This window comes from Anabrus simplex, chromosome 2, assembly GCF_040414725.1.
Source record: "Anabrus simplex isolate iqAnaSimp1 chromosome 2, ASM4041472v1, whole genome shotgun sequence".
Lineage (NCBI taxonomy): Eukaryota > Metazoa > Arthropoda > Insecta > Orthoptera > Tettigoniidae > Anabrus > Anabrus simplex.
In genome coordinates, this window is record NC_090266.1 from 992,865,858 (window position 1) to 992,891,936 (window position 26,079).

Below are 26,079 nucleotides of genomic sequence, written 5' to 3' on the forward strand. Positions count from 1 at the left end.
AAAATGTCCCTATTAAGGCAGATATTGTAAATTCCGAAGAGAGCCTAGAGCTACATGAAATTAAAGTCAAATGAGAAAGCCCTACATTAAAATTAAAGAAAACACCGGACGAGTGGGAAAGGTGGGATTTTCCCTTTCAACACACGCAAGTTCACTTAGTTAAAATTCTGCCAATACCTTTGTGATGCCGCATTCTCACGCTAGTCCTCGCCACAGCATTTCCCGAGGAGATTTTCTCAGTTACGTAGAACACTCAAAGATATACTGCAGCAAGACAACTTTGATCAAGAAATTCGCAGCTTTTATAGGGCTGGCGGGTAGTTCTGGATCCATAAGGTCATCAATAATATGATTGGAGGAAATTATTGTGTTATTAAAGCATTTTTAGGCGAATAAATTTAATAACAGTGATGATAACACCAAAAATTAAATAAACAATTGACTGATGATTAGTTTACCAAACCTCCAAACACAAACATTCACAATAATAAGTTATTGTTTCTAAACACAAGGTAGAACTAGAAAATTACTGCTAGGGACATCTGTTCCAAAAAGGTTAACTTCTAGGATATACAATATTTCAGTCAGTTCAGAATAGATAACGCCACAAGTCAGAGATACGGCGGCAGTTTAAACTTATGGAGAGGCCTAACTCATGGTATTATTATTATTATTATTATTATTATTATTATTATTATTATTATTATTATTATTATTATTATTATTATTATTATTATTATTATTATTGGCAAAGGGAAGAAGTTTGAAGATATCTTTCAAGAACTGAACTGTTTGTCAAACCGTTAATTTTATACAAAAAGTACATCGATGAATATATAACATTATTTTTACTTCTGTCGAATTTATATGGTCTAGCAAAGCTGACTCTTCAAACAATTCATGAACAACTATTTGAGAAAAATGCATCCTTTTCCTTTGTTACGTTCTTCTCTAGTTTGTTTCAGTTCTGAAATAAAATGGACTAACTTATACGGTGAAATTGGATATCTGAGAGCAGAGGTCGTTCTGTAAATGAATTTAGTGCTAAATGTTAGCATGACCAGGGGTGCCAAAAAATTATTAATCTCCGCAGAAATAGGGGGTTCGTTTTCTTTTACTCTCAGTTCAACAAAGAAGCATTTAGATGAACGGATGCACTTGTTATTAGGGAAAGTAAGTAATAATCCGGAAAAAGGCACCAAACAGTTTTTTAAATAACTGTACTTTTCAGATGTTCAATCATGTCATTCCATTTGAATTTATTTTGTGATAGATAGTTTCAAAATTTACAATTATTTACGGAGAATACATATAAGTGACATTTATTTTCAACTTCTCCGTGTGAAGAAATGATCTGACATACAATATAGAGGCCATAACTGGTTACCATGTGATAGTATTAAGTCCTATAAGAGTTATTGCAGTCTTTCTAATGGTCCGAATTTAGGTTCTGTGAGAGATTCATTTAGCTTCCACAAGTTACAACAGAATATATCACCATTTTTATGAATTCTACAAAAAAGCTGGTAGTGCTTATGTACATATCAGCACCATTTTTGCCATTAATTAGTAAAAATTGATTACTTCATTAAAATAGATTTCTGAGGAAAGGAATATTTAAATTTCATACTTGTTTGCTATTTGGACAGTTTTAGGGAAGTAATATTTATATTCGTATTACACAAATAAGGAATTAGTTTGTAGTAAAAATCTAACTATAGTTTGAAATTTACCAACTGCTGTATGTACAAGTGACACAGTTTCAAACAAAAAAGTTAATTCTTCACCTGTATACAGCTCTTCTTTTGCAGTAAGGTATATCGGTTTTAACTTTAAAATTCTCTTTCACTTCATGTACATACATTTTATATTCATAACTCCTTTTTTTGCATAGAAGTGTATTATTTAATATGATTAAACTCTATGAATTTAGAAGGCTTTTTCACTCCGAATTGGTTCCATTATGCATTAAATTTCAGCACATAATACCACGTTAAGGCGAAGAGCAGATTTACCGACGAATTTTCCAGTAGAATATTGATGAAATCACATAGATTTGGGGATATTAGGGACGATATATTCTCCTCTCACAAGTTTTACGATATACTTACCGATTAAAATATGCGAATAAAAAATAGCCACTCATGACATTATTGTGTGTTTTAAAAGTTTATAAAATATTTGTTGAAGGGGAGAGAAGTTGTCAATATGCGTACAGTACATGTAATGTTGGTCAGTCACTTGACATGCTATTCACCTGCACCTTGAACATGAAACAGAAAGTTCATTAAGCTCTCATATGAGAATTCCTGTGGTTCATACACTCTTATTACTAAAGCGTTATCATAATTAAAAACACATAATATTAGAATTTGATTGATCGTAGCTAGAGATGAGTCAGATGAAGAAACACATAAATAAATTCACCGGTGGTCACATTTGTTATAAATGTTGCTCCACTAGATTTTCAGGTGGCGTAGGTACTGAGATGGAGAGGATGGGCACATCATTGTCTTCCCCATTACAGAAGCCACTCAAAGGAATATTTTCTGCACTGCGTGTCCTTCGACATAGGTCAGAGCGAAATGGTTGATGCTGCACAAATTCTGCTTCGCGTGGAGCAGAACTGATGAAAATAGCTGAGTTGACACGAGGCCGTGAACGGCCTGACCAAGATTCCAGATCAAACCGCTGATGAGTAGACCAATGGAGATGCTGTTTAAAAAAATTAAAATAACATATATTAGTATATGTTTCAATAGTCAAACAAGTTCCAAAAATATAATAGTACTGCTAATAATTTAATAATGAGATATATTTACAGATTTGAGTATCTTATATTATTATAAAAATATTATTATATTAAGACAAAACCTCATTGGTGACTGCGTATTGAAATATGGACTACTTAGATTACATGAGAAAAGTACAGAAGGAATGAATTCTCGTAATGCTCCACTAATTACTATACAGTAAAATTTCACTATTTTAGGGTGAAGGTGAATATCGTTCTTTGCATTAACGTTTCTTGTTTCAGTATTTCTCCAGGATTTAGTATTTATATAGTCTGTAGTAATTAAAAATAACAGTTAAAGTTTAAAATATTAAAGCTAATGTAGGCGTGTACAGAGATAATTTTTATTAATATAAAATTTTTATTTATGGCACAGTGTTTGTCTTCGGAACTGAAGTATCTGGGACTGTTTTCAACAACCGGTATCGTATTCTTGGAAAATTAGTCCCAAGCTACGTATACCTTTGAAACACTAACCGCAAGATATGAGCTCTCCCATTATACGGGGCCAACATGCATACTTTAATGTGGATTAAATTACACCACTGAACAATTTTTAACTGAATACAGAGTTATTAAAATTATTCTTACGTATTTTAAATTGGTTTCATATTCAATTAAAACAACAAATTTAGGTGTTAATGAAACGAAGTTATAGGTAAAATATTATCTCTTGACTCATGCTATACATGTGGACAATCATTGGATTACATTAATTAAAATTATAAGACTCAAGACCTGTAAACATATTTAGAAATGTAGTTCCTGTAAGATAATAATTTTTATAAAATTACAATGGGATTCTTTTATATTAATTACAAATTTATGTATTTGTTTTATATAAATCAACATAATAATGAAAACGTGTTACATGAATATTGTACCAAGTGCAATGCAACTATTACGTGGGTGGTAGAGAAGCATTACATCCTGTGAACCAGTGCCTCCAATGTTCAATTAATCTATTAATCTATTATTTCAGTTTTACGAAACTTGATTTAAAGTTTGTTTTATTTGGAAGCACCAACGACGTTGGTCATTCACTTTTCCTCAAGATTTCTCTCATGATTTACAGTCATTATATCTCCATGTATATTATGGCATTCTTCCTCTGTTGGTCTCCGTTCACAGAATGTCTTACTTTAAGTCCACACATAGAATTACAGAACGAATTCAACAATGTGCCCAAAGTGCAGTTCTTGGCCAAAATCTGTTACATTTTTGTATTGATTTCTTCAGATGAGTAAAAGCATAGTGAGAAGCAAAGCAGGACCTGCCTCCATCTTGTCCATTGTGAGAAGAGAAGTACCTGCTGTGGCCATGCTGTGGGAGTGGTCTCAGTAGAACAACTCAGATACTACATTTGTGGAAAATGTATAATTATATTCCTGTAGAGAGTGTGGTTTCCTAATGTACTACAATGTCACACACTTATAATCAGAAAAAGTATTCTATTGTTGAAATAATTAAGGTACCGGTTAACAATGTCTGATATTTTTATAATGATATCAGATTGATTCCTTCCTCTCTTACCTTGATAGAGAAGAGTTTGCTAATTTCAAATCGCATAGGAGCTCGCCTACATACTTCAAACATATTTTGCTATTATGATCTCACTCAGTCTTTATAGTTCACCCTTTCTTGTCTACAGTGCGATCTGTAGACCTGTAGGCATTTAACGTCACTATGAAATTTGTTATAAATCTTGCTTTATTAATTTAATTTCGTGTAGCTATTATAGCCGAATGCAGCCCTTGTAATACAGACCCACCGATGAGGGTGGATAGGTCTGCCTTTTATGAGTAACTGCATGTTCGTGTGGTGTAAGATAGTGTTGTGCGAATTGCAGAAATGTTGGAGACAGCATAAACAGCCAGTCTCCGCGCCAAGGGAATTAACATCTTACGATTATACAAAGATCCCACGACCCAATTGGGAATCGAACCCAGGGCTCCGAAGCCCCTGGGCCCAACGGCCAAGATACTGACCACTCAGGCATGGAGCTGGACTACTGAAGGCAAAAACACAGTGAGAAGGAACTGTAACTATGAAGGAATTAACCGCTGTGTCTCAGACGGTTAGAAGTCCACCTCTAATTGCAATATTGCGAGAAGTTAAATCATGGATGAGAAATGATATAATGGATGCGAAAATTTTCCCACAGAACTGAAGTGTTTACCGTAGAGACAAGCTAGAAATGGCAGGATGGGGAGTATTCATTCTGGCGAAGGAAGGCTTTGTAACCTACGAAAAAGTTACAGATGACAAACATCCCTAAGGATAATAAGCAGTTTGATGTGTTTGGAGTGTACAGACTTGGAAAGGGTCGGGCAGACGCTGATTCGGACTTATTTAATAAGATATATGGGATTTGATAAGCAATGTGGGAAACGACATGGATAAAGAATGTGATTGTAGCGGGTGATCTTAATTTGCCGAATGTCAATTGAGAAGGTATGCGAACGACAGGAAGCATGGCTAACAACAGGCAAGTAAGTTAATCTGGAAAGAACAGCTGAATCAGAAAGTGATGGAACCAACTACTGGGAAGAATATTCTGGACGTAGTGCTGGTAAAACCAGATGAGCTCTACAAAGAAACTGAAGTAATAGATGGTATAAGTGACCATGCAGCTGTTTTCGTCGAGTTAAAATAAATATGATAATAAGGTTATGAAAGTACGACTATTAGGCAGTACCATATGGTGGATAAGATAGGCTTGAGGGAGTTTAAAAGAGTAATTACGACCGGAGGAAAACGGTAAGTAAACATGTAAACAGACAGTGGAATGGATTTAAAGCAACTGTTGAGCAATTTGAACACAGGTATGTACCTTTAAAGGTGGAAAGGAATGGCAAATGAGATACTTTATTATAACAGAGAAGTAAAGAGGCGAAGAAGATTGGGAAAGGAATAGAGTTAGACATAGTTGTGAAAGTAAGGAGATACTTAAGGAACTTACTAGGGAATTGAATCTAACGAAGAAGTCAGCTAAGGATAACATGATGGCAAGCATAATTGGCAGTAATACAAATTTTATTGAAAAATAGAAAGGTGTATGTATAGGATCTTCAAGGCAGAAACATGTTCCAAATAGGACGTTTCAGGAATCATTAATGAAAAGGGGAGTATGTATGTGAGGATCTACAGAAGGCAGATGTATTCAGTCAGCAGAATGTAAAGATTGTTGGTCACAAGGATAATGTCCAGATAGAGGAGGTAACTAATACTAACGAAATATACGATAACAAGTACATTCACAATAAGTTACAAAAATCGAACACTACAAAAGCAGCTGGAATTGATAAGATTTCTGTGGATATAATAAAGACAGTGGGTTAGGATAAAATACCTTATCAGAAGTATTTGTTTGAATATTGTTTGCATGAAGGAGCTGTACTAAATGAATCGAGAGTTGCTAGCCCCTGTTTATAAAGGAAAAGGTGGTAAACATAAAGCCGAAAGTTACAGGCCAGTCAGTTTGACATGAGTAGACGAATAAGTTTGTGTGGTCCTTTAAAAGAAGAGAATTCACAATATAAAGAGTTGCATGTATGGTTTGGAAAAGCATTCTTTCTGATTAACGGCATGTTGAATAACTGGTTCGATAGAAGGCAGTTCGTGTTTAAGAAAGGTTATTCCATTGTAGCTCAACATGTAGGTTTCCAGCAAGATATCCTAGATTCAGGAGGTCGAAAGGACTGAATCGCGATTGATCTGTCTAAGGCATTTATAATGTAGATCATGGGACACTACTGGAAAAAATGAGTGCAAATGGCCTAGACAAAAGTGTGACTGAATGGGTGACAAAATTTCTAGAAAACAGAAACCAGAGAATTAGAGTAGGTGAAGCATTATCTGATGCTGTAATCAATAAGATGGGAAATCCTGAAGGCAGTATTATTGGTCCTTTATGTTTTCTTATGTATATCAATGATATGAGTGAAGAAATGGAATCAGAGATAAGGAATTTTGAGGATGATGTTATACCGTATAGAGTTAGAAGATTGTGAGTGACTACAAAACTACATTGCCAGCGTTATGAGATGGACAGCAGACAATGGTATGATAAACGGGGTTAAATGTCAGTTTGTGAATGTCACTAATTGGAAAAGTCCTCTCTGTTTTAATTACTGCATTGATAAGGTGAAAGTTCCTTATGGGGATCACTGTACGTATCTAGTTGTTAATATAAGGGAAGAACTTCATTGGAGTAATCATATAAATTTGATTGAAAATAAAGGGTTCAGATCTCTGCACATGATTATGAAGGTGTTTAGAGATTGTAAATGACAATGTAGTTGAAAATGTTACTTTTTATGCCCGTAGGCTGAATAAAATATGTTTGGTTTAAAACGATTAAATATTTTAAAATCAGATTAAGAAATAGAATGTATAAACCAGTGCTTACCGAAAGCACTGGATGTTTGCTTGTTGGAACGACGATTATGAACACATATAATGAACGTATATAATGTTACAATAACGTGACAAGGAAACTACACTCCCATAAATAGTATATCGGTACAAATATATATACAGCAACGTATTTATTTAGAAACGTTAAAACGTAGAAATGCAAGGAAATGACAGCTCCAATTAACTTTACATCTAATAAGCGATGTTATTCTTCACTTCCGTACAGTTTCCATGCTGTTTTATTCTTCGATATACGTATATATATCGTAATTCCCGATTCAGAGACTTGTCGCAGCTACACCAATGTGGCCATGGTGCCTTTCAACTACTGACCTGTATAATAACCTGTCAACATATTATGTTTAGCGCAAGAAAAATCTCGCGCTAATCTTAGCATGCTACAATTCTAACTTCCTGCAATTGCTTGTAGAAAAACTTACACTAACATAATAACGCAGTATTTTTATCGCTTTCATGCCTCGAAAAGTTTATTGTATTCTATACGTATACTGATGGAAATAAATTAACAGCATTAATTTGCAGAGGAATTTTACAATCCTAATCCATAAAGAGAAACTGGACAAGGCTTCAGAAAGATGAAAGTTAAGAGAGTGTTTGCAGTGATAATGTAGAAGTTGTGTATTCTGTAAAAACGCACTCCATTCATGTTGAATAAGAGTGAAAGGTTGTCAAAGAACATGAGTGTCGTCATAAATTTTCCGTGACACAAGAAAATTGATTTTCAAATGAGGCTCAACTAAAAGTACTTGACACTCCTCTGGTAAAATTTGTAAATATTTTTGATAAATGCAGGGTGAAAACGAGTACTCCTAGTAATTTGTTACAAATTTTTAATGATTTACCCTCGCTAGATAAAACTTAATTTCTAAGACAGTAAATTTAGTCTGTTTAGGTATTTTGTGTTCCTAGGAAAATTTCCCGAATAACATGAAATAATATTTATTGTATAACAGTTGCAAAGCATGGTTGTCCGTCTCCTTGGCTGAATAGTCAACATACTGGCCTTCGGTCCATAGGGTCCTGCATTGGATTCGCGGCTGCGTTGATGATTTTAACTGCGTTTGGTTAATTCCTTCTCCTCGGAGATTGGATGTTTTCGTTCATCTTAATACAATATTCCTCACCTGCATACAACACATCATACTTTGAACCACCCACAGAAACACGCGATAGAGAATAAGTCCCTCCACATAGGGTTGCGTCAAGAAGGGCATCTGGCTGCAAGACTGGCCCAAAGCCGCATCAAGGGCCGACCCATTTCTTTGAAAAACCGAGAAGGAGAAGGTTAAGCGTGTAGCCTTTGTTATTTACTCGACGCACCGTACATTTATACTTCTCGGATAAGGTATGACGTATGATGATTTAGCTTATATATAAAATATAAAATTTGTTTTATTTTAACATTTTTCGGTAAGTGACACGTCAAGCCAGTTCTTAATATTTTTACATATTCATACTGATACACATATATCTGCCGATGTACAACAATGTGCTATAACGTCTGAATTTTTCTTTAGGCCTACATATTTGACGCGAGAGTAAAATGTGCTTACACTGTTTATCACAATTAGTCCGGCTGTTACAAGATATTAGTTTCATTCCGGATTGTAGGTTTACACTTTACAATAGTAAAGCTTTTATTACTTCCTCCTATTCAAAACATATACCCATCTTTGGATGGAATAATATTTAGCCAAATCTGTTTCAGCTCATCTTTGAGCCATCTTCAGTAAAAATACATTAAAAATTGCATGAATTAATGTTGAATAAGTAACTCCAAAAACAATGTCGGGCATGTAAAATCCGAGTAAGACATGACGATATACCTAAAACAAGCAGGATTATAGTTAGGTTCAAAAACCCCTATGTGTAAAAGTTTTTAATATCACTCTAACACGAGGATAAAATCTCCAGTTATAAAGTTGGAACAGTCCATCTTCAATTTGTCACGTATGCATATGATCTGGAGGGCAACCTAAGACAGTAAATGTAGGATATGTGGGAAACAAAGGCCTGCTACAGGGTTGTATAACTCAATTAGCGGAAACTGTCAATGTGTAGATCTTATAAAGTCCAGATGTGTTCTATAATGGAAAGAAGGTGAATGTGTGTACAAATCTGAAGCTAGGAGACATAAAACAATAGTGAAATAAAACGTGAAACTTATGTCACAGGCGAGAGAAGAGAAGAACGAATAAAATTAGTTGTAGGTATTTATTACTATATTCTCCAGATTTCACTTAAAGAACAAATTATACTTTGGCTCCTTGACCAGACCTATCATTCATGCTTCTTTAAATATTCTTTCATTACATATTAGCAACAGAATTGAAGACCTGCAATACAGTAGAGGTATGAATACCTAATATTTGTCTAAATCTTATTCATTAAGTTCGTCAATGAATTCATCTCCAAGTATTATAAATATACCAGAGCCTACCTTATCACCTCCCTTGTACAATATTGCAACAGATTTAATTCAATTTCATTTCTTTGAAGACAAGGTAGCTGCCAGTTTTACCTATACGCTGGTAAGACTTCTAAAGTTTCTAGGTTTCACCCATGACACTGTTGTAATTAGAAAGGACAAAGCACTTGCCGAAGAACTCATCCGGTAGCTGAAAACTTTGAGGAAACTGACCTCATCCTCCAGTCCATGAAATGTATATTAATTCATATAGGATAATGCTGAAGGTGAGATGGATAGATCAAATCGTGAATAAAGAGATACAGAATCGAATTGGTGAGAGGAGATCGTTGTGGCTAAATTTGACGAGAAGACGAGAGAGAATGATAGGACACATCTTAAGACACCCAGGACTTGTGCAGTTGGTTTTTGAGGGAAGTGTAGGGGGTAAAAATAGTAGGGGTAGATGTAGGATGCTGCAGTTAAATAGAAATGAAAAGTTTAGCACAGGATATGGTGGCATGGAGGGCTGCATCAAACCAGTCTATGGACTTATGACTCAAACAACAACATAGGAAAACTTACCGGTAGTGACTTGGTAGTGTGCCATGTCCTTAATATCAGATGCATTTTTCATCCATAAGACGAATGGCCCGATGTATGCATTGATTAAAACATTAATTTCTACATGTGAACACTGCAAATGGCAAGTCAGTGCAGATATTTCACGAGACCACACAGAGAGAAGATACACCCCTTCGACTTGCTTGAAAGGACATCCTAAGAAGGGCCTCGCTAATAGCTCTCACCAATAAAGTTAATGGTCCCGACATGTGAAAATCTCAGCCGAGCTTTTCCCAGGAGAAAGAGGACATTGGAATTTGCCACACCTTAATGAGGGACGGAGACAGTCCATGAGACAGAATTATACGAGCCTGATACCCCTCTGTGAAAATGGTTTAGTCCGTGTTTAAGTACGTCAGGACAGCTGTAGGCAGTTTTCGGCTAATCAGAAAATTACAAAATTAAACCGCCCTGCCTTAGCGGGTTTATTATTTAGTCTTTTGTGATTTGGAGAAGAGAGTTAATGGAAATATACTGTGCTCCAGTCTTGGACTAAATTTTAAGGAATTGTTCGTGTGGTTATGTGATAAATCTCTCTATATAAAAGAACATGTCCTGACTGACTGACTGATTCATCACCGCAGAGCCAAAACTACTGGACATAAAGAAATGAAATTTTGAGGATACGTTTATATTATAATGTAGCTGGTCGCTAAGAGAAGGATTTTTTAATATTCCGTTGCTAAGGGGGTGAAAATGGGGTGTTTTTTGAAATGAGTGTATCTGTATCTCAAAACTTTAAACGTTTAAAGATGTAAAAATTGGTATTTACAATCTCCTCTAAAAATAAAGAAACAGTATTTTTTTGTTTTCGGTAAATCTCAATAGGAGGGGCGAAAAAGGGTGAATAAGCGTTGAATGCCTTTAATGAGGATACTTATATCTCAGAAACTGAAGATATTACAGACTTGAAAATTTGTATTTGGGATCTCTTTTAAAAATGAACAAACACATATTTTTGAGTTTTTGAAAAATCCAATTTATTCAGGGGTGAAAAGGGGGTGAATTTTGAAAATGAGAGTATCTATATCTCAAAACATTGAATGTTTTCAGATGTAAAATTGGTATTTACAATCTCCTCTAAAAATAAAGCTACACGTATTTTTTGTTTCCGGAAAATTCCAATAGGAGGGGCGAAAAAGGGTGAAAAAAGGGTTGAGCACCTTTAATGAGGATAAATATATCTAAGAAACTGAAGATATTACAGACCTGAACATTTGTATTTGGGATTACCTTTAAAAATAAAGAAACACGTATTTTCTTTGTTTTTGGAAAATCCGATTAATGGGGGTGAAAAGGGGGGTGAAATTTAAAAAACGTGTATTTATATTTCGAAACTTTTTTTTACACATGTAAAAATTGGTATTTACAATCTCCTTTAAAAATAAAGAAACACATTTTTTGTTTTCGGAAAATCCCAATAGCAGGGGTGAAAAAGGGAGAAAAAGGGGTTGAATGCCTTTAATGAGGATACTTAGATCTCAGAAACTGAAGATATTACAGACCTGAAAATTTGTATTTGGGATCTTCTTTTAAAAAAGAAACACGTATGTTTTGTTTTTGGAAAATCCAATTAAAGGGGGGTGAATTTTTGAAATGAGTGTATCTGTATCTCAAAACTTTAAACGTTTAAAGATGTAAAAATTGGTATTTAGAATCTCCTTTAAAATAAAGAAACGCGTATATTTTTGTTTTCGGAAAATTCCAATAGGAGGGGTGAAAAGGGGGTGAAAAACGGGTTGAATGCCTTTAATGAGGATACTTATATCTCAGAAACTGAAGATATTACAGACGTGAAAAATGGTATTTAGGATCTCCTTTAAAAAAGAAGCACGTAATTTTTATTTTTGGAAAATCCAAATAATGAGGGGGTGAAAGGGGGGTGAATTTTCAAGATGAGTGTATCTATATCTCAAAACATTAAAAGTTTACAGATGTAAAAATTGATATTTAGAATCTCCTTTAAAAATAAAGAAACACGTATTTTTCGTTCTCCGAAAATCCCAATAGGAGGGGTGAAAAGGGGTGTAAGAAGGGTTGAATGCCTTTAATGAGGATACTTATATCTCAGAAATTGAAGTTGTTACAGACCTGAAAATTGGTATCTGGTATCTCCTTTGAAAATAAAGAAAAATGTATTTTTTGGAAAATCCAATGAATGGGGTTAAACAGGAGTGACAAATTTCGGGGAATTTTTAGAAAGACCTTCTCTACAGTATATCTCAGAAACGTAAAATATTACAGACGTAAAATTGGTATTTGGAATCTTCTGTAAAGGTAAAGAAACACAGGTGATTAGTTTTAGGAAAATCCACTTAAGGGGAACTAAAAAGGGAGTGAACTTTTAAAATGAGAATTTCTAAAGTATATCTAAAAAAATTAACATCTTACAGAAGTGAAAAATGGTATTTTTATCTCTAATAAAATAAAAAACGTGTACTTTTTGTTTTCGCTAAAAGCACTTTGTCAGCGGGGGCCGGGGGGGGGGGTAGAAGTGACTGAAATTGGGGTTGAATTCTTTTAATTAGGATACTGATATCTCAAAAACTGAAGATGTTACAGACGTGAAATTTGGTATTTGGAATCTGCTTTCAAAGTAACGAAGCACGTATTCCCGGAAAATCCAACGAAGGGGCGGGGGTGGTGAAAGAATTGAAAAATATATTGAATTTTATGCGGGTACTTATATCTAATAAAAACTAAGATTGTTACAGACGTGAACATTTTTATGCGGATCTCCACTAAAAATAAGGAAAAACGCGTTGGGGAGGGGGAATCATCTTGGGGGGTGGGAGTGAAAAGGAGTTTAATTCCTTTATGAGGACACATATCTAAAAAACTGAGGATGCTAGAGTCGTGATAATTGGTATGTAGAAGATCCTTTACTATTAAAGAAACAAGTATTTTTGCCGGAAAGTTCACTTGGGGGGGGGGATGGTGAAAAAAGTGCAAAAAGTGAATTATTTTTATAAGGATACTTACATCTCAAAACTGAAGGTAACAGACGTTAATATTGGTATTTAGAATCTCCTTTAAACATAAAGAAACACCCCTTCTTTTTTGGGGGGGGGGAGGGGTAAATCAAATTAACGACGGCAGGGTGAAAAAGGAGTTGAGATCAATTGATTTTACTGTTCATAATGCACTTATTAGAAGCCTCCGTGGTTCAGGCGGCAGCGCGCCGGCCTCTAACCGCTGGGTTCCGTGGTTCAAATCCCGCTCTCTCCATGTGATATTTGTGCTGGACAATGCGGAGGCGGGACAGGTTTTTTCTCCGGGTACTCCGGTTTTCCCTGTCATCATTCATTCCAGCATCACTCTCCAATATCATTTCATTTGTCATTCATAAATCATTGCCCCAGAGGAGTTCAACAGGCTTCGGCAGCCGGCTGAATTTCTATCCTCGCCGCTAGACCGCTGACCCGGTCGAATGACTGGAAACAGGCTGTGGATTTTCAATGTACTTATTCTGATCATAAACCGATCATTTTTAATCTTTCCTGGGTTCGTTTTCAAGAGCCATCTTTTCCTTTGGAGGACGTTCTTAGATTACAGTAGATTCTCCTGGCATAGGCCTATAAACAAACATTTAAACACATTTGAAATAAACGATAGGAATGCTATTGACGGTGCAATTGTTCACCTTTATAATAATGTCAATAATGCACGGAAGTATATCATTCATATCGCCAGAAATCCCGCGCACTTGCCTACGCGCGACAATGGTGCTAGTCACATAGTCAGCAATTACAATGGCAGCAGATGTAATTTAACGCCAAGTAGCGGTCTTGCATCTTGCTGTGGGGTCCTGAACGTCAGTCATAATAATAATAATAATAATAATAATAATAATAATAATAATAATAATAATAATAATAATAATAATAATAATAATAATAATAATAATAATAATAATAATAATAATAATAATAATAATAATAATAATAATGTTCGGGACCGTTCTCAAAATGTGCGGACCGCACTGGAAACGGGTCTTGGCCGGGCAATGACTACGAATACAGTCCGGCCGTGGGTTCAGTACCGGCAAGGCACCCAAGACGACACCACGCCGGATCTCCTTAAGGATTTGATCCATATTAAAATGCTTATAGGGAAAGATGGCAAAGATTTAGGGACCCAGCTGACCGGTTTGAATACCTGGACCTAGCCCGGGAAGTACGAAATCGATTGCAGGAAAGATAGATTGAAACATGAGGAACTTTGCCGTAATCTCTCAGAAAACGGGTCAGATCGCGAATTTCGGAGGATTATATATAAAACGTTAAGCATTCAATTATACATTTCAGTATAATACCGTAGCGAAGCACGGGTATCTTGCTAGTTATTTCATAAGGAAGAAATTATCCGCATTTACGTCGAAAGTTTCTGAAGAATGGTTTCACCCACGAGACTGAGTCTCACAGCGGGAAAAAACCATTGTTCATCAGTAAAGTAATCCCAGTGGGGCTTAGCAGTCTGTGGAAAAATGAACGATCATTTCTTATATTTTAGTGCAACGTTAAAACCACATCGATTTTAGAAGTCATCAGAGTTTATTCAGTGAATAATTAACCTACGGACACTTGGAAAATTGACGTCAGGGTGTGAAATCACTGCGCCATACCCCTCCTCAAGGGCCACTCTGGAGGCGTGGTTTCCAAAATTTACAAAACCAAAGGTGGAATCCCACCGAACATCCAGTCTTAGTTTCAATTTCAGAGTCTCCTGTCAAGCTTCAGACGAGATCGTGACGAGCCGCGGAAAGTGAATTATCTAAACCCGCCGTTGTATCTGCAGCCACGGCGAGTATTTCGGTGAATTAAATTATGAGGTTGATATTGGAAAACTATTAAGATATTACAAGCTAGTGTAGAATAAGAACTGTTGGGACACTTAGAATGGTCGCAATATCGCAGAATTTCCAGTATTATTTCTCACCAATAGACATTAAAGTGTTAATTTCACGGCGTACCCAGATGAACTTTCCTATTTTCCATGGTGATAGCGGCCAGAACATTTTTATTTGCATCAAATTACAAGCTCACATGTAGATTTCGTAGTAGGAGTTGCTCAGGAAATTCACAAAACTCAGAAGGACAAATTATGTACCGGTATGGGTTTTTTTTGTGATCAGTAATGTACCCGATATGATCGACGTTACATTAAAGACAATGTTAGCTGGGACAATGGAGTCGGTTGACTAGTGGTACAAATTCAAGGGCCACGGGAGAGAGGCAGGCCTGGACGTATCCTTTCTGTTCGGTAGCAGGTGAATGCCATTTTAATCCGCTATACAAACAAGGAAGGAAAGTGCTAGTAGCAGACAATATGGAAGGTAAACATCAAGTAGAACATTTCTGTTTCTGAAGTCCAAACGGAAGCCAAACTTTTTGTGTGTCAGTTCTGTTATATTATATAAATTGTGTCTTAATTTAAGCTCGAAGAATGCGTGTGATTTAACCTACCTGCGAGTGCTATATAATTAAAAATGGATCCAATCAGCATGTGCGAAGGCTTGTGTAATATTATCACCATGTACAAGATGGATTAATTCAAATCCAAAGCGGGGACTGAGAGGATGCAGCCCACATTCAACACAAGGTAAAGAGTATGTTGTATTTATACCTAATGTAATTAAAATGACGTGAATAACGCGTGGTCCGGTTAGGTTATGATTCCATAGTATTTTTAATGTAAATTCGTGTACCTGATATGGAGAAGAGTCGTGTTTAAATTAGTTTTGTAGCGTAATCCGTGATCGAGGCCAAAGCAATCAGATTCAACGATCGGGATGTGAATGTCCCGGGCTCAGCAATACGACCATAATAATAATTGTGAAGTAACAAATAAAATCAAGTTTGAGTCGTTGAATAGGGTAAGTCTTCTTGTTTGTGATTAATGAGATATTTACTTGACTTTAGGATTAATTTAAAGTGTAGGTTTATTGCAGGCACACTGGAGGCAATAATAATAATAATAATAATAATAATAATAATAATAATAATAATAATAATAATAATAATAATAATATATAGTAATGTTGAGATGTTGTCAAGTCATTTAAATTCAGCTGAGGTTGTATAATTCAGCAAGCTATAATGTATCGTTGATATTGCAATGAATTATATGAATATTTAGGTATAACTGTAATAACAGTCACACGATGAGTCTATGGATTTTCTTGTTGTGCTGATGGATGTTTGGAATGAGCGATTTTTTTGTGCATAGTTGAAACTGGATGATTCTAAGTTCAGGTTTAAGTGAGGAATCGTTGCTGAGTGGCTCAGGTTCGACATGTTGAAATGTACAGCGATTTAGCGATTTATGGAATATGAATGAAATATGGAAATATGAAAACAAGTACGAAATAACATCCCTGATAGTAACAATTATGAGGTGAAAGAATTGAGTCTTGAGGACCATGTCGTGCATATCAAGTGAATGTCGTATTGTGCTTATGAGAACGACAGAAGGAATTTGGGAGTTTACCGTGCTCATGTGTAATAGCGCGATGCTGCGTTGATAAAATGAGGTAACAATGGGAAATCATAAAAATCAGCTCAAGAGATGTGAGTTTAAGTCTACGATAAAGTAGGTATGATAATCATGGACGGAAAATGTTAATTACGCAAATATTAGCAGGGATGATGAGATACTCGTAGATATTCCAAATAGGGGACCGAGTTTGAAGCATGAAACCCGAGCGGGGAGAGCAATGAATTTTGGGACTTATGTTGTGATTTTTGTGGAAGTGTTTTATTTCTAGTTTAACGTTTTAGAGTATCAGCCATAGGCAAATATATTATGTAATGTGATTGCCACCGATAGCACCTCAGCCTCTCTAAAGCTGGTAATAAATATACATCGGAATGGATTTGATTAATCGTGTACTTAATTTTTGATGTAGGCGAGGATTATGTTCATTATGATAATTACGGATTTTCCTTTTATTTTTTTAATGTTTGATTAACCGTGATTTAAGCCTAGGTACATTGAAGGTACGCGGATGTCTGATTATTTAAGTAAGATTCTTTGTAGGTGTAGCTTAGATTTATTAGTGTTTCGACTTTTTCTTTTGTTTGGGCACTATGTTGACAGTGCTGCGTATATCTTGCAAATATAAATTTCAAGTGTTAGGTTAGTAAGACCACCTGGTATTCACAGTCAATAAATTACAGCAAGTTCTTTACGCTTACATGAAGGCACCGCAAATAAATAAAGTAATCACTACTACAAAGTTAGGTAAATCAACGTTAAATTCTGCAAATGAACCAACGTTTGGTTGAGTGGTATGAAATTAATGTCGCATGTTGATCTAACAAGGTGGAATCTGCTGCCATCAACCATGAAATGTATCACAATTGGTTTGTTTAGGTTAATAGTAACAAGCGGCAAATGGAACTATGTTAAAAAGGCGAGTTCATTTGGCTCATGTAAATACTGAGGCATTTAGCGTATTATTTTTGTAATGTTTTGTCCAGAGCCATCACCGTAATTTAAGTTTTATTATGGCCGAATAAGAAATTTCTAACATTTAATTTTATTTCAATGTAAACACGGCATTTTAGATTTTCTTTCAGCCACTGGAAGTAATTATGTGGCAAAGTTATATAATTATAAGTGAAATAATATCCAACTGGATGAGTGTTCATGGGTACGTTTTTTAAGGCTTATATTTAACAGTTTTGGTAACATTTACGGTTAGTAATTCAAGAGTAGATAGATAAGCAAACAGGTGTGTCGTCTCAGACTATTCTAATTAGTTTAATTAATTAATTATTTAATTTCATTTGAGTTACAATCTTCAATTTTTAAAATCTGAGACGTTAGTTTACGAGTGTTGAGTCTAGTTTGGAAGGCCACAGCTTTTTGCATAAGCGTCTGTCGACGTGTATTTTGTTTATTCATAGTGTTTATTATTTAATTTTTTGCCTAATTAATCTAATTTGCGGCATATTGTTGCAAAACGTTTGACTTTTTATTTTATTTTAACTATTTACTTTTTTAATCCAGTTTGTTTTACTTCATTTTCATTTAATCCTGCTATTTGCTCTTTTTGTTATTAAATTACATTCATTTAAATTCGATTCAGTCTTGGGTAACTTTATTTGTAGATAGCTAGACCCATTATTATTTCATTTCCTCACCCGTACGACCACGAGGAAAACCAGTGGACGTTCCACACCCGAGGAAAGAGTCTACGTGAGCGGTGAGTATTTTTATTTTTCAGTAGCAGCCGGAGCAACAGTCTATCAAGAGGAGCACCGCCACACATGCCTTGAAAAGGGCACAATTTATGCAAGAAGAACTGAGAGACAGCTCGGTGACAATTTTTCCGATTCAATTGTTTTCATTTCTTAGATCCTCACCACCTCAGGAACTAGTTAGAATCACTCGTACCTTTTCTACTCCTTAAACCTGGTCAGAAGCTTTGTACCATGAATGTCTAAATTTGTCCAACTTTTATATATATATCTTCAAAACAACACCAAAGAAAACATTAATCCGAATTTTTTTTTGAGGATGCAGACAAAATGACTAAATATTCCGGTAGACTGAAATAAATCCTTTGCTTACCATTCGCTACACCCAACGCAAGATTTTAGAATTTTCAGAACTACTTGGGAAGCCAGTGCACCATCTGTAACGCCCTGTGTTATTGTGTATTAACGGAGTGTGTAGGTTGTACCGGTATGTCTGCTTCCTTGAAATCACGGAATTGAGACATTTACCATTATTTTCTAGTTTGTTGTCTGCTTTCTTTTTCACACTCTACGGCACCTCTTGTGTAACTTACACTCCTCCATATAGGGCCCGTTTGCTACGGTGATCCAAACTCAAAAATGCAGCCAAAATTTAAAATTTAACTAAACCTTTATTTATTTGTAACGCATATCCTCCTACATATGTTTGTACACTTCTTATCAACAAATATTTCGTTGGTATGAGAACTACCGTGTGTACTTACGTCCGACCTAAATAATATGATAGATCACAACTTTGACTTCTGTGGGTTAGTTCCTATTCACTGGCCACAGCCGATACCTTCAAACTATTTACCCAGTTTCATTCACCATTATTCATTTCATCTTCATTGGCTCCTCAACTGAGGTTCGCGTCAAGAAGGACAACCGGCCGTAAAAATATGCCATGAAAGTATCATCTCACCTCATCCTCGACCCCGCATCAGGAAACAGGATCAAGGGACAGACGTAGTCACAGGGAATAATTATTGATTATTACAAAATACTCGTAAAAATCGCCAATATTAACTTCGATTGCATAAAAACAAAACAGTGAGTGCACACAGTATAACATGGCAACACATATTTTTACCAATTATTGTTATTAATAATAATCACTGTACCTGAAGGTACATCCGCCCCGTTTATTCAAATGAAGCGCCTTGAAGAATGCCATCTTAAATCTAAAACATGCAACAACTAATACAAGAAGTTTGCACATTTCCCTACAGATGTCTCTACTAAAAACTTATGTTATGCCCTCTGGTATGAAGATTGACTATTAAAATGGTAAAATAATCTAATATTTTAAGGTTTACTAAACTGAATTGATTATTCTTTGTTTTTGGCATGTTAAAGTTTGCAACATTTCTATCTCTTCCCGCCAAATTTAGATGTTGGCCAATAGAAAATGTATATACATTTTTCAGCTAATCAAACTGTATCTAGTATTTATTTAATTACCCAATCAAAATTGTGGGTGTGTCGGTCCTTAGCCCGGAGTTTTCTGGAACTTTACTCTCGGGTACAAAAGCTGGCACATTTTCAACCAGGTGGTCTTATTCATCGCTCCAGTCTAGTGTGTGTGCTTGAGAAGGGAGTTGAGTGTGCCTCGTCCATCGTCGAGAAGTCCATCAGCTCAAGGTAATGGCAGTACTGGTTTAACTAAGTGATAGTCATTTAAAGCTAGCTAGAGGGTAAGGTTTCCAATCTTTAATAATGTAACTTAAATTTTCTAAAATGTGAATTTCAAACTTCTAATGTAAATTTCAAACTTCTAATGTAAATCGCAAACAAGCCAAAGGAACTTAACCGTAATCATGGAATAGAGAGTGAGCGACCCTCTCGTGTTCCCTGTCAACTTAATTTCGAGGTGACTATGATTTTGTAAACTTTTTCAGTTTGTAGTCTTTGTCACTTAAATATTTTCTCCATCTAGGCACCTCAGTAGTATCGGCTTAGCCTCTGTAATTTTGGGCTATGAGCCAAAATAGGTTTTATACTTTTCATTTCAATTTTCAAGGAGAGCAAGTGTTCGACTCCTCACCATTTTGATTTTTGGGCCAGTAACTTTAACCTGTTGTTTTTCACGAAGGACCGGTAGAATGGGTATTCGATACCCTTTGAAATTATGTTTCATTCCTTTTATGTAAAGATGTTAGACTGTTGAGCATATTGCTTGAATTTGTAAACTGTAGGTTGTGCATTTGGTAGGCCTGGAAATTTCTGGAAAAAGATTCCTAATTGAAAACTGATAGAGCAAAGACGCTCCTCCAATTAATGTAAATGTTGAACAGTCCCTTTGGAAGGCTGGTATGGTAAAATGTTTGGAGAGTAGTCTCCTAGATAATTATGTGGATCAGAAAGTGCTCTTGGAAGATTGTATATTTTGAATACTCTGTCTCCTTGTGGTGTAAAGGAAATTCGGAGGTTCGTCTCCTTGACTAACGTTTTAAAGGAGCAGCAATGCTCACGTGTAAATTATAATTGTGAGCTTCAAGCTCAACCTGTACATTTGTTATCTGATTGTTCCTGAGTTCTCTAAAAAATGTTTTTCAAGCTTATGATCTATGGTTCTGTAATTCATTGTTTATTACTTAACACGTTGAGATTTTGAAAAGAAACCAAAAGATAGCAGAGAAGGAAATTTAGTTCTAATTTTGAAGTTCTAAATTAATCTTTTGACTATCTTATATCGAGCCATTCATCACCTCTGGGATCCATAAAAACACGGTAACAATCATCAATCATCGTCTGCCAGAATACTCTTAAATAATTACCAACATTCCTTTCGATTACATAAAACGAAAAAACCGGCTAGTGCATAAAGTATTGTATTACAACAACCTTTATCAGGTTATTGTTCATATTAATAATAATAATAGTAATAATAATAATAATAATAATCGTACTATATGCTGCATTACGAAAAACAATTGTTATTAATAATATATTCTGACAGAATACTCTTAAATAGTCGCCAATTTGGACTTAAACGACATATTTGTTACAAACATAAAGCCAGTTCAGTGGAAAAATCTCTCACGGCGATTTTTGAAAAAGAATTATTATTACGCTACAAATAATACACAGTTTACACCGGCTCCACCAGAATGTGTAATAATAATAATAATAATAATAATAATAATAATAATAATAATAATAATAATAATAATAATAATAATAATAATAATAATAATAATAATTGTACCGGGCGGTACACCTTTACGCCGCAAATTTAAATCTTCCGCCAATAAATTCTCCTCTACTGGAGAAACTGTGAACTTTTAGAACTGTATTAATTCATGAGTTTTCTCAGAAGAGGTCTCTACTATAAATTTTGGGATTACAAAGTTGTCTCTACTGTGTGGATTTCAACGTGTTTTGTTTTCTATGGATCAAGAAGTGTGGACATTCGCTAACAGATGTCTCTACCCAAAAAACTATGATCATGCACCCTGATGCTAAGTGAAGGAACTTTGGTTGAAGAAATTTTGTATTTATAAGTTTTGGTCTTTACTAAATTTTGTTCTTTCATTTGTGGGTTGGCAATATTAAGCTTTCTTTCCGCCTGTTTTTAACTTAGCCAATCAGTAATTTGTGTAATTAATTTTCCACCTATCAGAGGTTTCTTCTTCGAATTTCCATGTGTAACTCTTAGCTACCCAATAAAGTTGAGTGTGTGTGTCTTTATTATTCATGAAAGATCTCGAAGGGTTTAAAAACTGCTGATTTTCCGGGCTCTCGGCCACTTCAACAACATCTAGCTTAGTGTACGGAAATATAGCAGGGGGCGGGTGGCGCCTCTTTCTTCGAGCAGCAGCTCTTCAGCAAAGGTAATGGCCTTTTAACATCTTTATTTCTTTCTTGCTCAGCAGTTAACCCCCGGGGAAGGTTCGAAACTTTTTCAAAGTATCCTACCTGTTCAAAAATGTAACTTAGTGCCGGCTTATGCAAACATTTTCTTATTACTTTAAATGTAAATCGGGGATAGAGAGTGCTTTACCCTCTCGAGCTCCCCTTCATTTTGACTTGAGGTGACTATGTTTTCGTAACTGATTTTCTAATCTTTCCTAATGTGTTAAAATTTTCTTATACACGTCACTTATATAGTGTGGGAATAGCCCATGTGTATCGGCTTAGCGCCACTTAGGTTTTAACAAGCTTTCATGTAGGAGTGCAAGTACTCGCCTCCATTCAATCTTGTATTTTGGGCCATTAATTTAACCCGTTTTGCTTTCCTTCCTGAGAAGGCCCAGTAGATTGGGTACGAGATACCCCTGTTTAATTCTTGTAAGTTGTGGCAAGCGATCGCAATGTATGGTATGGCCTTGAATAGGCTTGAAAGAATGAGAGCGGAACAGCTCTTCCTGGTATTTTGAAAAGTGCCTCGGGGAGGCGTGACATTTTGATTACTGGGAGCAAGTGCTCCATTGTATTGAGGGAATTTCTGCCCTTTTCTAAAATATGTGGTTGTGAGCTGAGAGCTCAGATTGTTAAACTTTGGGGCTCGTAGCCCAGGATTTGTAAAGATCCCGTAACTTGTTTGTAAAATTACATTGTACCTGATTTTTTTTGTTATTTCACCTAGTGAAAATTGTTAAACCTTGTTGTCTATTGAAAATATAACCATTATTTAAATTTTAAATTCATCTTCCAGCCCGCACCTTCTTTCACCTCTGCTGATCCACCAAAACATGGTAATAATAATAATAATAATAATAATAATAATAATAATAATAATAATAATAATAATCTAGTACCATTCATAGCTTAAAGTGCCTTAATACCCCATGTGAAACATGCGCGAATGATAATTTGGATATCATTCGCATGACTCATTTACGTAACTCCATTTCTGGGACGAAATTCATGGTGTTCATTGTCTCAGTTTAATTTATTAGACACAGTATAGTCATCAACATGTATAGGAATCAACATTGGTGTGTTTGGTTAAGGCTTAATTCGTTGTGTTTATTTGAATGGTTTTAACTACAAACATTTTGTTTATTTTTCAAGGCTTTACCCATGTTAGATTCGTTTTCGTCTTTCAAATAAAGACATGAAATTAAATGGCCATGTACTATTATGCCAAGACTTTCTAACTTCACTTGTTATATTTAAACTATACCATTACGCTCGTCGTTTTCGTTGACGATACTTCATTCTGTAATACTCTTAAAATCCCACAGGGAATATGAGCATAAACATACATCTTATTATTGATGTTATCTTTCCGCGCTTCGCCATGCGCGGCCCCGCAGTGAGCGTCAGGTTCGATTTTTTTTCAAGCTGCTTTACGTCGCACCGACACAGATAGGCCTTATGGCGTCGCTGGGATAGGAAAGGGTTAGTTGTGGGAAGGAAGTGGCCGTGGCTTTGATTAAGGTGCAGCTCCAGCATTTGAATGGTGTGAAATCTATCTTCAGCGCTGCCGACAGTGGGGTTCGAACCCACTATCTCCCGGATGCAAGCTCACAGCTGCGCGCTCCTAACCGCACGGCCAACTCGCCCCGTCAGGGTTAGCTTGAAGTCGCGAGGCTGTTTGCGAACCGACCCCGATTTTTTTTTACATTTTTTATACATAGTACCCAATAATTAGAAAATAATAAGAAATATTAACAAATCCAAACTATAAAGGAAAACAAAACAAAAACAAAAGGCATCTTCTGTATTTTCACATTAAGTGAACGAAATAGTTTTTCTCTGCATATTGCACTGATGTCCAACTTGAGGTTATCAGCAATAATGGGAAAAAATCACACAAAGATGTATTTTACATGTATGGAATCTTTCTTGATGATAGAAATTTAACATTCTAAACATAAACAAGTATTTACTAAACACTGCTTTTAGAGATATTTCCTTCACTGTCTTCCATTTTTCTTTCCGAAGATGATCCAGAAACCTGTGAGAGTAGTGTCCGCAAATTTCTTCCATCAAAGATTAAAATGTATCGCTCCAGCAGTGAGCCACAACATAGAGTTTAACTGTTGAACTGGGTCTCCTTTTAACTCAAAGAGCTGCAATATTCTGTTATAATCATTATCCGACCTACTTAAACTTATGATGCTGCATTTATTCTGGACTCACCTGGACTCTGCACTTCCACATTGCACTAAGAGATGTTTTAGTGAGTCAAGCTGTTCACATTCCGGATACCTGTCCTGGGAATAAGTGCATGTCCCTTCAAGCTATCGGCCGCGGGAATGACCTTACTGATGTGCTCATACTCGTAGACTGGTGAGCGCCGCTCAGTGGGAAGTCACTAAACATTGAAGGTTTTCAATATTGTTCACCAGTTCCACGTAGGATATTTCTGTTGTATGTAAGGGATGAACTTGCGTTCTTGAAGAAGAAATCTGTAAATCTTCTGAGTGGTGTTCGAAGCAGGGAGTGTTACACTGTTTTCTGCCATGCGAGTTATTTTTGCCATCCCCTTCCTGAAAAACACTTTAATTGCCTGACTTGTCGTGTAGAATTAAGAGTAGGGTCTGCATATACACATTATTAAAGGGGTCACCAGAATCCAGTTTATCAATCATACGTTTAACCAACAAAGCTGCTCATTTTCATTTCACAGAGACTACATTTAAACCACTTAGACATTCTGGAAGATTTAATTGGGTACGTGGAAATTTGTTACGGTAGCCTGACCACATAAAGAAACATACTAACTTTTCCATTTGTTGACATATCGTATTTGGTGTGGGAAGGACTTGAGCGACATAGGTCTAACTTAGCCTAGGTAGAGCAAATTTATTTATATACCAGACTTTTTGCGTTAGGTTAAGTTTTAACGTTAAAGATTCCAGAAGATGAAATATAACATTTTTCAAAAGTAACGACCAGTTGTAATGTATAGTTTCTTTTATGTCTAGAAAAGAATATTATTCCCAACATTTTACACTTTACATTTTATAACTACTACTACTACTACTACTACTAAAATGTTTTCATTCCTCCCGTGAAGGGGGAGGCGGGCCTCTTAGACGGTGACGCCGTCTCTCAGGCCGGGAGATTTGTTACGGTGATTGAGATGCACGGAGAAGGTGAGGGGGTTGGTGGCCGTGGCCTTTACTAGGAACTGTCCCGGCATTCGCCTTAGTGCAGGAGAATCTAAAACCACGGAAAACCATTCTCAGGACAGCCGACGGCTGGGGCGAGCCGTGAGGTCCAGCCTCGTCCCGTCCCCCGAATGCAGAGGTGTAGAGCCACGGTAGAGTCGTGGCCAACCCTCCTCTGCTCGGTTGGCCGGTCAGAGTGCAGAGCTGTTGGCCACGGACCAGCCGTGGCCACTTATGTACCGAGACCCACTCTGCATCTACCGACGCGTTTTACAACGACGACGACGACGACGACGAAGATGTGTTTCATTCCCCGCCCGAAGGGCGGGGCGGGCCCCTAAACAGTAACGCTGCCTCTTGGGCCGGAGTTGTGGTGAGAACTGTGCGATGCGTGAAGATGAGGAAGATGGGTGATACGATGTGAAGAATTGAGGGAGGAGGAGTGATGGGGACTCTTTCCTAGGGAGATGTGAGTGAGGGATGATGTGCAGAAGAAGTGTAGGG

The 26,079-nt window shown here is 36.2% G+C and overlaps 1 protein-coding gene across 2 annotated transcripts in view; it reads right to left on the minus strand.

Moving 5' to 3' along the window:
- Positions 1–398: 398 nt before the first annotated feature.
- The window catches only part of LOC136863237 (fibronectin type III domain-containing protein 5), an 862,231-nt gene continuing 836,550 nt past the window's right edge, over positions 399–26,079 (minus strand). For both annotated transcript variants that reach the window (XM_067139622.2, XM_067139621.2), the window contains one exon: positions 399–2,715. In XM_067139622.2, the coding sequence (XP_066995723.1) occupies positions 2,443–2,715 (273 nt within the window). In that variant the 3' untranslated portion in view covers positions 399–2,442. The remainder of the gene's footprint in view (positions 2,716–26,079) is intronic.